Genomic DNA, 13,537 nt, shown 5'->3' with positions numbered 1-13,537 from the left:
TCTTTGAGAAACCGGGAACTAGTTCCTTTCATTCCGGGGTCGGAATAGTTCATTGGAATCAGTTCGTTGACGAACTACACACCTCTAGCTCGTATGAGTGAACACGTGTCACAATTTTACTGTTTATAATAGATGTTTAGACCCAGAATTTGAGCACAGATAACATAATCTTTGAGTCTTTTTGTTTTGTCTTTTGTAGAGAGTTATTTGGCTGAAATGATTGATTTGGGAGCTTTCTTTTTAATTAATCACAAATTTTCCTAGAAAAATTTATGATAGTTGCTGTTGAATTTTGCCATAAAAAATCCAGATTTATTATTTGAGTCCAATAACTATTTACCAAACGTATTTAATTTTTGTCAATAATGACACGTATTGATTATTTTGATTCCAAATATATTGAGAACCATTACTAATAATCATAGCGTTTTTTAACAAGAGGACTTTTTTACGTAAAAAACGGCAAAAATGTGTATTTTTTCACTCAGTGGGTTTAATACAGGTACGGACTTTTCACTCAATACAGAACATTTCTCATGTTAAAAAACACCCATACACCAATTTTCATCTAAATACCGATTTTAGTTCGGAAATTAATTGGAAAAATAATTTTAGGATATAAATTACCTAACCTAACCACCCTGTATATGTATTTTTTGGAAATCGTCTGTGGAAATCTTTCCTGTCTCGGTAGACACGTCATTATCATCCTAATTATGAGTACCTACGCGGATATAGTCAGTCCTAACAGAATATGATCTAATCGAAATAACTTAATAGGTAATGTCAAGTAGAATAATTGAAGAACTCAATATAGAAGAAAGGAGACCAAAACACGACAAACTAACGATGGCCACGTTTGAGACGGTGTCGTTAGCGCCAGACGTTATCCCTATAACAGCTCCACTGTCCGACAGAGCGCTCAGGTTTTATGGTAAACGACACTGCCCTTGTGGCGATACCTTAGACGAACTCTTGAGGAAAGCTGCAAGGAAAGGATTACCAGTAAGTGAAATTCATAATTGTGAATAATGAGCATTCGTGGATATTTTATGGACTGCACGTAAAGTTTTTCGGCATGACACTCCTCGTGAAAGCAATATTCCTATTATGCAAGATTCATGCAGTCTCCGTACCTCTATGAGAGTGCAATGGTATTTCAGTGTCAATTCTAATGTAATTCTTATAATCTTCAGGATAGCTTTTATTAACTGTTTCTGTCAGAGCGTCCGCACACGGGTCGTCTAGCTTTCGAAGCAGAAACGTTTCGAACTCCGAGCGAATCTCCCTACATTCTACCTTCCTAAGTAAATAATAGTATAGTATTTCAGAAGTCAATTGAAAATATTGAAACTCTTAATTTCGTTGTCCCGACGATGCCGACAAAGGCGGCAACAAAGACAGTGCCGAAATTAAGAGTCTCAATCTATTCCAACTGACTTCAGATAAACTATATCAATCACTTCGACTCCACGTCGACCGCCAAACGACCCGTTCGTAGATCCATAAAATAATAAACCATAGATAAAAGAAACAAGTTTAGATTGAAAAGTGCCCATAAAGACAATGTAAATACTATTTGTCCAAAAAAATCCTTTATGGGTATTTCGCCAGTGCACTGCAAGAAAATCTACAAAATAAACTAATTATTTTTGTAAGCACTTCTGCGTTAAACCTAAACGGACACTACTTGTCAGAAGTTATGTTTTCCGTCGTCGGAAGCAAAAAAAATACAAAAATTAAAGAAAAAAACTATTATGCAGTGGCGAAATACCCATAAAGGATTTTTTTGGAGAGATGAATCCGCCACATAGGTATAGACATTTTTTAAATACTATTTGGCGCTATTCTTGCAACGGTCGCTCTCCAAAGCTTTTGATAATTTCGGAGCGTTCGGCTTTTTTCGGAATTATATCGCCCAAATATTATTTATATTCAAATTTGTAATTATTTCCTTTTAATTTTTTAAATAAAATACAGTGTGTTGTATATACAGATTGTTAACTGGACAGTTACTTATAGGGCAAGAGAATCTATCGACGAGCGGGCCGAGGTGGCCATATTTCAACCATAAAGCTCTTGCCGCGAGTAATAAACAAATTAACAACCTGTATAAGAAACCCTACGAAACACTGGAAACGTTATGCCACAATCAACGATGGTTTTTGCAGTTCACAGTTCACAATGCTTTTTAAGTTTTTAATGCCACTCTTTCAGAATGATCACGGGTTTGAGTAAATAAAATTTAAATTAAACTCACAAGATAGCGATAATTACTTTCAAAATGGACGATTTAAACACTTTTCGGTATTTTTTCAATGAGGGCGGTTTAAATTTTAAAATATTTTATAATTTTTGAAGATTTTGACTTTTACAAGAGAAAATTATTTCTGTTCTTGTTTGGCGGTTGTTTTTAGCAACCGCTATAGCAGCGCTCTACAACGTATGCGCCCCAAAACAATTATAAGTTTTGGCGGCAAGCCGAGAATATAAATATAAAAAATATAGAGAATTGCATTGTTTCAGTATCCATTACTTAATTATATGCAGTTTTAAAGTAAATTAGTAAGGTATAAGCATGAGCTACAGTAATTTCTAAATAAATATACGTATTCACAGCCTTCAAGGACAGAAAACGGAAACACGATCATGAAATAAACCTAATTTCCCTTTTATATTTTAAAACTCATTTTAAAATAAAAGTTCCTCAAACAATGCACGACTTTTAATAAAAAGTTTGATCAAAATTTAACTAAGTGCATGGGTGATGCAGTTGTGCAACGGAACGTTGCGCATCGCTTTGTTGCGCAACTTGTTTGATAGTGTATGGGCCGCTTTAGAACAATTTTTATTAGATTCATTTAAAATGTCCTTATACTATGGACGGCTTTATTTTGTTTTAGTCGCTGTCTATCGAAGAGCTTCAGTTAATTCACAGACACTTAAGCGAAACTGCTGCTAATATGTTAGAGAGATCAGGAAAAGCTAAAGGTGTCTTGGAACCGAACGAAGCTGGGGATAGATTGTCTTTGCTGAGAAGAATTGCTGAACTGGAAGGGGACCTGATGATGAAACAGAGACAAACTCAGCAAAAAAGTAAATGTTGTACACACTTTTCCTTAATTTTCTTCAAACAATTTTGTAAATATTTTGAATATACATATGAAGAGATAATTTTATCTTATTTAAAAAAAATGTGTATTCACTATGTGCGCATATTTGAATTGAAACTTCTTACTAACAGCTATTTAATTGAAGAATTTGAAGAACATTTTTGAAAAAGTGACAGTAGTTAGAAATGTTAAAAAGGTAATAAATTAAAAAAATACTTTTTTACGCGTAAAAAATATTTTTTTACGTGTAACAAATAGTTTTTTGTACCTAAAAAATATTTTTTTGTGGGTAATATATAGTTTTTTACGTGTACCAAATAGTTTTATACAGTTTTATACGCTTAAAATAAAATAATAATAAATAATTTGATTCTCTTTAACAAAATTTGTATTAAAATGTCAATATTTTTGATTATACAACTCTATGTATATTTTTCCTATATAGAAGGATGTGATTAATAAGTGATAATCATTTAAGTGATTACCGCTTTTGGTGGCCATATTGTAATTGTCATTTTTTGAAATATTAATTCAGAAGTAATTTCTGTCAGTTCAACAAAATATCCTTGTAGTTTTGTTATTAATAATAATTATTATAATAAAAATGTTTAAAATAAGAAGGATATATGTACTTTATTTCAATCTTTTGAATACAACTCGATGTTTCGGGATTACCTAATATTTTTGCCTGACACTCAATGCAATACCCGCAACCAGAGAGAAACTAATAACTAAAGTGAGAGGGCTTGTGGAATAGGGCATTTCGTAGGAAAGTTTATTTTGTTACCGCGCTTCCCAGACGCGCATAGCGTTTAGGCGGTCAAAAAAGGAAGTTTTCAACTTTGCAAGTTAAACACATGACTGGATTAATTAGATTGTCAGTAGCTTTTTCTATTTCTTAGCTCTAGAAGGAGATAACTAAAATCTGTTGATAATCGGGGTAATAAATTGTTTTTAACAGAATGTGCCCTGTTCTTTTAGCTTGTGAGAAGAGAATATTATTGTCATTATTGATTATTTCAGATTCCACGATTATTCGGCATTTTTGTAATTTTTGTTTTGTGGTTGAGATCCAGAAAAAACGTTTCCTTTAAAGGTAAGTTTTTTTCGGTAATTATTTTAACATACAGTAATAGTGAGTGCACATAATAATCGTACATTGCTAATTTATATAAGCATAACCTATAGGAAAAATCCGATTGTAAAAGTAAAACATCACATTCTTTTGTGATACCTATGGAACGACTATTTTTTTTCTCAGGTAAGATTTCGACAGACAATGACAGAAGAAAAGCAGATGACGTCCCATACCAATCTGTTTATTTTACTAAAAAAAGTTTCTAATAATTTTTAAGTTAACTATGGATGGGTTTAAATATAAATTCGTCATGCGTCGTCACTTGTTGTTTTTATCCAGTTTTATTGGTTTATTTCAAAAATGACAGATCGTATTTCAATTTTATTGGTTTGACGGAACGATGAACGACAAACAGACGCCGATGCTTATGAACTCGCCTTTAGATTTTTGACGTTTGTCAAAGTCTTGCCAAATTATAGGTTATAATTTTGTGACAACTTTTGTCAATGTGTTTGTCAAATACCCTGCGCTTTGGAAGATGATGCATTTTGATTCGTGTTATTACGTGTGTTTTGTGTCTTTTGAAGTCAAGTGGAGGAAAAATCGAGTGAAAATTAACTGTAAAACCCAGAGCACAGTTTATGGTTAATACTCGCTGCCCAGGCAGAAAGTCTTATACAGATACACCAATAAAGTTACTATCAATAAAGTTCGTATACCATCTCGTCGTAGATAAGTGCATCTCGAATATGGTAGAAGGACCATACTCTAAACACATACTAAAAACTGGAGCAGCTGTAAAATATCGACATCGCACGATAGGTAAATAATGGATTTTAGTACTGCAGAAAAATAATGTCAAAAGGTACTGGTTTAAAAAAATTAAGATTAAAGTTAATTAATCAACCTGTGAGGTATAAAATTTGGTAAGTGTTATTATTAGTAAAATAGTTTGTTTTATTTATGTTGTTTTATTTATTCCTGCGGAATATTACAAATTTGTATTTGTACATAAGTTATATTGATAAATATAATCATAAATGCGGGAAGTTTCATAAAGCTTGAAAGTAAGAAAGAGTTCTTTTATATATATTTTGGTATGTGGTGTCTTGTTTTTGATTGTTTTGTATTAACACATACCGTTTTTTATTAAATAAAAAAACTCGATTACATTTTTTCAGTTTTATACAGTTTTTTTCACAATATTTTGAAGTTACTTGTCAGTCAAATTTTAAATACATATATTTATTTCCTGCTATGCGTTCCAGTTGTACCAACTTATTTCTTTGTAAAATAAAATAAACTACTTTGAAATTAAAATCACAGACACATCTATCACTGTCAAGGATCTTCTCGTTGGACAGACTATAGGTATTATACCTGATATTATTACCAGTAATACAAATTATTTTCTTCAGCTGATAGGTTCTTGTTATAGAATATACTGGACGCGCGTTTCGCTAACCATGTTAGCATCATCAGCAGATGATTATAAACATATCATAATAAATAATAAATTTTCGTTGTCAACAAAATGATCTAAAAAAACTACGAAGATTTCTTATTATAAATTTTAAATTTTTGGCGCCAGTATATAGGTATGAATGCAACCTACAATATCGATAATGCGCTCATAGTTCGGGTTAGACGCCAAAGGCGGCGCCACTAACACAGTCTTCAAAAATTAACGTTGATCGGTCTCTCTCACTTTAATTATTAGTGTTCTCTCTGTCCGCAACACTACTCCACCTTCGGAGTCGTAGTGTTGCCGGGTTGCCGGGTAATCCCGAAACATCTTGTGGTATTACATTCGATAAACACGTGAACTGCTCACAAATACATGTCGCGTCACTACGTATTTCTAAGCCGTAGGCTGTCCTTACCACTTTTCGTCTCGCGCTTGTGTGTCACTACCGTCTCGCTAGCTTGTGTGTCACGGCCTTGAATTTTTACTACCAGCCCGCGTAAAGAAGTTTCACTTCAAAAATTATAAAAACGTAATTTTATTTCAAAAATATATAAATTCCAATTATTGCTTTGACGGATGGTGTCTTTTCATATTGAAAAAAGTTACGTCATAAAAACTCTATTTGATACAATACAATTATATAAAATATTATAAAGCATTTTTTGTTAATTTTGTTAAAATATAATGCCTAACATTCTCTTTTGAACTACGTAATTTTAATTCTCTCATAATATATAATTGCATGAAACGCATTTTCTTATACTACGTTAAGTAAGAAATTTTTCACTAAAATAAATTCGAGTTGTCTCTTCGTCCCTTCAGATCATTTGTAAAAACTATTATGTTTTAAACGAGATAAGGATACGATACGGATATATAATATTTTCAACAAATAATCACTCTGAATTTTTAGTTGACGAAATGCAAAACGCTGTAAAGCGCGAAAAGGACAAACTCAGTGAACTCAGACGAAATTTGCAGATGGATAAAAGAAGCAAGTCTGTTACTGGTTCGGATGGATCGAGAAGAAATCTCAACAAGGACTCTGAAATGTTAGAAGTACGATTATCATTTAATTAACAAAATTAATTTTATACCACTTAGAAGATATATTTTTTCCGAGGGGAATCCATGAAATACAACATTGAGAGTAATAATATCTAGAAAGATTTTTGAGATTTTGAATAATAAATTAAAATGAAAAAATGGACACTCATTTAACTACTCTAATAATTTATTTGCATCATTAATATCACATAATAAATTTACAAGAGAACAGTTTCATCGACATCCCTTACTACCTATAATATGCTTACTACAATATTTTTCTGTCTCAGCCACCAAAGGTATTTTTAATTTTTTTCTATGGTAATCGCAAAACAATTTCCGATGCACGTGACATTCTGATCAACTTTGAGTGACAAGCGATGGCGACAGCGCTGCCAGATTGTGATGGACTTATGAGACGAATCTTAATTTAAAATTGACAAACAACATATTTATTATATCATTTTTTAAAGAGTTTTACGTTTTATTTTTAATTTAATAACTAATATTTTAGTGATTAATTGATTTATTTGTTTTATAGCTTATTTTACTTATTACATATTGGTAAAAACTAGTCCATTATGAAGATTATTATAAGCATTATTATGGTTTATTTATTTATTGATGTACATCTTGCAACGCTATAAGTGGTAATAACAAGTAAGAGGGTGCTATTAATGCAAAAAACTAATAATCACAAAATTTAATAAAAACTAACTTTGAAAGTAGTATAATGTGCTTATCAATCAAACTCAGTTTTTTTACTGCAGTCAAGGGAATAAAGGACCTTTATAGTCACATTCTCGTTCAAAATAATTTAAAAATAACAGGCTACAAGCTCTTTGCTTCGACTGTTTAAATGCTTCGGCATATTTTCAACACACAAATTTCAAGAAATGCAATACAAAAACTCGAAAATTTAGTTCTTAAAAGAACTGTTTGTGCTTAAAAGTGCAATTTTTACGTATAGCCGCCCATACTAAAATATGTTAATATCTCGATAACTGCGACTTTGACTGAGTCTGATGTTATTACAAATTTTGTTGCAAATATTATTCCTAATCTTAATTTGAAAACCGCGTTTCGCTAGCTACTGTAATTTTGGAGATACGATTTTTTAAAATGTTTAACCCCCTCCCATACCCCCTCACCTCCCCCCACCCCCACCAAAAACTAATGGCCAGATTCTCAGGTTTCACAGTATTTTTGTGCCAAATTTGGTTAAAATCGGTTCAGCTGTTTTTGAGTTATCGTGTTACAGACGGACAGACGGACAGACAGACAGACAGACACCATGAAAATATGTTGTATTTAGGTCATTTATGACCCAAATAACTCGTTTTGAGTGAAATTAAAAAAACTTTTTTTTGTCGATTCTAATAGCCTACCATACCTATTGGTATGGCCGGCTAAAAGAAGAGAATTGCTTACAAAGATTCGACAATAACACCATATTATACAAGATAATGACTGACACTAGGATAATTGTCAAAAAATAAAGGACAACATTGCTGAACACGGCGCAATGTGACCAACATAGCGATAATAAAATTCGGTTTAAACTAATTTTTGCAACTTTAATCTAAATAAAATATTTGTTACAATCATTTGCTCTATAAAGTAAAACGAAGAGCTGCTCGGTATCGGGTATCTTAAATTATACAACAAATTTAAACATTTTTGTAAAAATTTCATTTAGTCAGGTTTATAGACTTTAGTGTCAATGTCGATATGATTGATGGCGTGCATCGGAAAATGTTTTGCGATTACAATATTTCTTTTCGTAAATGGATTCACTCGTAGGTGGAAGTAACGCCTGTCTTGCTTCTTCAGCCTCTTTTAATATTTCCTCCATTTTAATGGAAACGTACTCGAACGTGTGCCAAATTCGCGCAAAAAATGTTTTTTTACAAAAAAATGAACTCGATTGACAGTAACCGTCAATTTATAAACAGTACCTATTATAGTTTAAAGCTTCATTCAGAACCTCGAAATCAGTGGAATAAATTAGTAGTTTCAATTAGCCGTAGAAGTTTGTTCACTTAATTTTAATGTAAGCATTCAGAACGTTATAATTAGTGGTGGTAATTTTCAATTATTGGAAAAAGTTAACAAACTTTCGACTTTTCCACTGATTATACTTCAAAATTTGCGAAGAATGTCATTTTGGCCAGAGTACGTAGATCGCCGAGTAGCGACAGAAACCGTCGGCTCTTTTGATGTGGTGGGACCAAATTTTCTTTCTCTCTCTTTTGACGTGTTTGACAGATAGACTACGTATTTAACTGCTCAACTTATGAAGTGGTCCTATAAACATGGTATACACTGCTCACAATTTGAAGTGGAATTAATTATTAAGTTTTATACATATCTTTTTTGTTTTGTTTTATCCTTATTTCTAAATTTGAATGTATAAAATATCTAACTGCTAATAAATAATTAAAAAAACGATTCGTTGCCTCAGGTATACTTGAAATAAAGTATATAGAGATATTTGATAAATGGCAACAGTGGCAACTTCGCTTCTTCGTATGACAGATAACCTACTTATTTCGCGCAGCCGCAAAGAAAATTGAAAACGGGACTGTCGCTACTCGTCGGTTTAGGTACTCTGTTTTGGCCTTTGATTATCACCCGTCAAGAAAAATTTTGGTTAGAAATGAAAAGTTTATTGTTTTATAAGCTAAATATTATGCTTTCTCTATGGATACAACTGACCAAGGGCTGTATATATTCTAAAGGACTGTTCGATCGCGTCAAATCGCGGCTGTCGTAGTCGCCGTGGAATACCACGTCACGCGCTGACCAGCGCTCCACAGTGCGGCGGATGGTTATTCTAGCGGGACAAAATCTCAAGAGCAATGTGTGGGACTTAAAATCTAAGAACGTAGCAAATGGTCTAATATATAGCAACTATATGGTTAAATTTATTTATTTATTAACAACTTAATTTATTAATAAATAAATACAAGATAATAAAACTATGATATTATTCGTACATGACACACAAAAACCGTATTGTAAACTATTGCCAAATACATAAAATTATGATATCAAAAAACTCTTTAGCAGTTTTTTTTTAATTAATTTGTAATCTTGTGACACTTGTAAATTCATATACAGTAAGTATCTAAAACAATTTTTTAAACTCAGTACCTTTTGATGGAGTTGTTTTGTTTTTATACTATCCGATTGAAATGAATCTTTTTGGGCATTCACCTGTTAAGCTTGAACTCCCTGTGACTGTGACGACCTGTGTTGATAACTATTGGTAACTCAAAAGATCTACATCATTCAATATATCGATATTTGAAAAAAAAGTTAAGTTTGATATCTGCAGAACAAAGGCACGAAGGATTTTAACAAATAATATACGTAGAGTAGAAAAGTACATGCCTTTGGCAATCTTCAACATAATTTGGCTTTCTAATAAGATGTATAAGCACTTGTAAATATTTTGTTTTCGTATGATCTCTGCCTTGCTGAGCAGAAAACGACCAAATTTGGTTGATAAAAATTAGGGCTGTGCCGATACTACCTTTCAGATACCGATACCGATACTTTCGATACCTAACATCCGATACCGATACTATATCTGAAATTCCGATAAAAGGTTTTTTTACTTAACTTTCATTAAAAATCAAAACTCGTTACATAATATTTAGCTATAACAACTAACAACTTCAAAAAAAGTTTATCTCAACCTAAGGGGTAAAAATTTTTCATAAAAATATTAATCTCTGGACATTTTCTGATGTTAGTGAAGTTCTTGTAGGTTTCACAATATGCCCTGCTTCGGAAAAAGTTTGTTCAGAGAAGATAGATCCAACTCCTGATTTCCTGTTTTTAATAATCTAATGGGTCAGTTTCAAGTTTTTTTTGTCGGTTCATGTAAATATAGTTAAATTTCTTTGTCCAGATCATAGTTTGGATTTGGATTTGGACTCCACTGACTTTTTTGTAAAAGTTGTTTAGTAGCCCAAAAGATAGTAAATCATATTTAATACGAACTGTTTTAGTTTTAAAACTTTATATATACCTGCAAAAGGCTTAGATTAAAATTGGGACTAAGTGAACCAGAGGTTCCTGGGGCTTCATCAAAGTTCATATTTGTATTTGTATCCGTATCAGAATCAGACATCTGTTGTGATTGTGAAGCATGTAAAGCTAGCGGTGCATTATCTTTTAATACATTTATTATTTTCTGAATTATGGTTTGCTCATTTTCGTTTTCAGCTGTGAATAACGATTTGACACAAGAAAAAAGTATCTGACAGATACTTTGGTATCTGAAGTACTAAGTATCGGCTAGTATCGGAAAATAGACAATATCGGCCGATACCCGATACTGAGTATCGGTCAATTGGAATGTCTACTATTTATTCTTATCAGTACACATTTTTTGGCTTATTTCTAACCAAACGCTTTTGTCCCGCTAAATTTATCTTCCAACGCACTGTGCGCTCGTCCGTCAAATGCAAAAATAACTGTCACTGTCTAAAATCTTTAGCGCCAACTTCAACTCGGTCAGTAGATGACGTAAAAAAACTTCCAGTGCTGGAAGATAGGAATCGAACTTACCTTATCTCTATAATATCCTTGACAACTGACTACCGCAAGCTGTTGCTAGGATATTCTATTAATTTTAATTGTGTTTTTTAGACATTGTGAATGATCGTAAACTTGTCGTAAACTAAAAAAAGTAGTGATGGGATAACTCGAGCGAAAACTCGCTCGAGTACTCGATTATTGAAATAACCGAAATCGCTCGATTATGAACGAGCGATGCAAGTGACGAGTACCTACCAAGCGACGAACGCAAGCGATCCTAGAATGAAATAAACTGAAATCCGATTTTAATGTGACATACTCGATAAAAAGCCGAGCGAATTTTCTACATACATTGCAGGTAGCAAATTTATACGACGCCGTATATATATTTATATAAGATATTATATAATAATATTATAAATATAATATATATTATAGAATAAACATATATGTAGGGTTTTTTGGCCCCTTTTTCCGCTTCTTGTATTTTGTTTGTTTATATATTTATATATTTATCCGTTGCGTATCTGAGGGACAAAATTTTACGGCCTACATCGACAATGCTTCGAAATATACTAAATCAAGCGAATCGCTCGCTGCTTACTACTTGCCGTTCATTACCGAAAGGTGTAGTCTTTGCCGAAAGAATGTGCCCTGCGCACGCAACTTACTGCTTGGCGCTTGGCGTTAACGAGTACTTACAACATGCGACGGGTGAAAACCGTATTTTTAAATACGAGTGATATATCGCTCGAGTAATCACTCGGTTATTGCAATCGCTTGATCCTCGAGTACTCGATTATTGAAATTAATCGGTTTTTCCCATCACTACTAAAAAGTATAAGTGTAATTGAAACCACTAATTGGGAGGTTCTGAATGAAGCTTAATACTTGGAATAGTAACCTGACAACAATAATGTTCCTACCAGTAGCGTCAATACATATACAGGGTGAGTCTTAAATAAGTGCAAATATTTTCAGGGATGGTATATTTCGACCCCAGGAACACGTCTATGAGTTTTTTTTCCGCAAAAAAAGATGTTGAAAATTGTGCATTTTCTTTTAAATTTCTCTGTATATTTTTCGAAAACTTTTTAAAATTGCCTGTTCACCGCAAATTTTCCCACGGTATAATTTCTTAATCTCTGATATTACCATAGTTACGGCTTTACTCTATGATTAGGAAGTATATATGATCTAGGCTAAAAGGGATGCAAATACAGAAAAGATCGGGTGGCTCTCAAGTTTTTGTCAAAAAAAATCATTTTTTTAAATTTTCAAACTTAAATAACTCGGTTATTTTAGACTTATCTGAAAAATAGTAAAGAGAAAATATGTTTCTTTTATCGAGATCTACCAGCCCTGAAAATATTTGCACTTATTTAAGACTCACCCTGTATAGGAAAATTAATAAATCCAACATTTGTGTCGTTTTAAACAAAATATACTAAATTCAGTAAGAAATAAAATTATATATGCCACTGATAGAGATCTTTATTTCTTCTTCAGGAACTAAAGAAACAGCTTGAAAGTCGTCTCAAAGATGAACTGGCAACCAAAATGAATCTGGAACGGCAACTGTCGCAACACGGCAAATTGGGCCAGCCGCAACAAAGCAAATATCATCCAGAGTCGCCGGTTAGGGATGTGTGCCATGAGAGAATGAGCCCGAATTCATGTTCATTACGATCGTCGGGGAAATTTTAAACATATCATCTTGTCCAGGTATTAAATTGCAGTAAAGTCTGTCCAATGAATCGAGGAAAGATTTCTACAGATGACAGTCAAAAATTGACAGAAATTACAACTTACCTGTGAGCTAAAAGAACAGACATAACTGTCACTGTCATGTATTGTCTCGATGGACAGACTATATGAACAGTGTAAACGTTAATGTTTAGAATGTTTCAGGTCAAAAAGAAGTGCTCGTCTTAACAGAACATCGTGAAACTATGTTCTGCGTCGAAACTGTAACTTGTGTTTTAAATAAAAATATACACTGAATTATTTGTTTCCTTTCTTGCCTATACAGGGTGATTCACGGTCATACTATGATATACGTTTATGGAGAATCGGTAGTAGGATGTTTTTGAAAATTTGTGTTTTCGCATTTGGGAATATGCCAGTGGTCGGACAGTTTAGAAAAGCTGAGTTTAAATTGCTGATTAAATTTTCTTTATTGGTGGCATGGAAATGAAATTGTATGAAATAGATATTGTGGTTAATGGGCTTCACGTTAAATATAACAGTTTTTTTAATAAACCTACCTATATAGTTTTA

The 13,537-nt window shown here is 32.7% G+C and overlaps 1 protein-coding gene across 14 annotated transcripts in view; it reads left to right on the top strand.

Annotated features, from left to right (window-relative positions):
• The window catches only part of LOC115877479 (microtubule-associated protein futsch-like), an 88,629-nt gene extending 75,368 nt beyond the window's left edge, over window positions 1-13,261 (top strand). For 13 of the 14 annotated variants that reach the window (XM_030893640.1, XM_030893645.1, XM_030893641.1 and 10 more), the window contains 5 exons: window positions 781-1,005; window positions 2,904-3,096; window positions 6,573-6,718; window positions 12,767-12,982; window positions 13,169-13,261. In XM_030893640.1, coding sequence (XP_030749500.1) covers window positions 781-1,005; window positions 2,904-3,096; window positions 6,573-6,718; window positions 12,767-12,964 — 762 coding nt within the window. In that variant the 3' untranslated portion in view covers window positions 12,965-12,982; window positions 13,169-13,261. Of the gene's footprint in view, window positions 1-780; window positions 1,006-2,903; window positions 3,097-6,572; window positions 6,719-12,766; window positions 12,983-13,158 lie in introns of all 14 variants that reach the window. The other variant, XM_030893636.1, reaches the window with a different exon arrangement.
• The last annotated feature ends 276 nt before the right edge of the window (window positions 13,262-13,537 follow it).

The sequence above is a fragment of the Sitophilus oryzae genome, unplaced genomic scaffold, assembly GCF_002938485.1.
Source record: "Sitophilus oryzae breed Bouriz unplaced genomic scaffold, Soryzae_2.0 scaffold_1494_pilon_pilon, whole genome shotgun sequence".
In the NCBI taxonomy this organism is placed as follows: Eukaryota; Metazoa; Arthropoda; class Insecta; order Coleoptera; family Curculionidae; genus Sitophilus; species Sitophilus oryzae.
The sequence above is the reverse complement of the archived record's forward strand: the minus strand, read 5'-3'. Positions and strand labels throughout refer to the sequence as shown.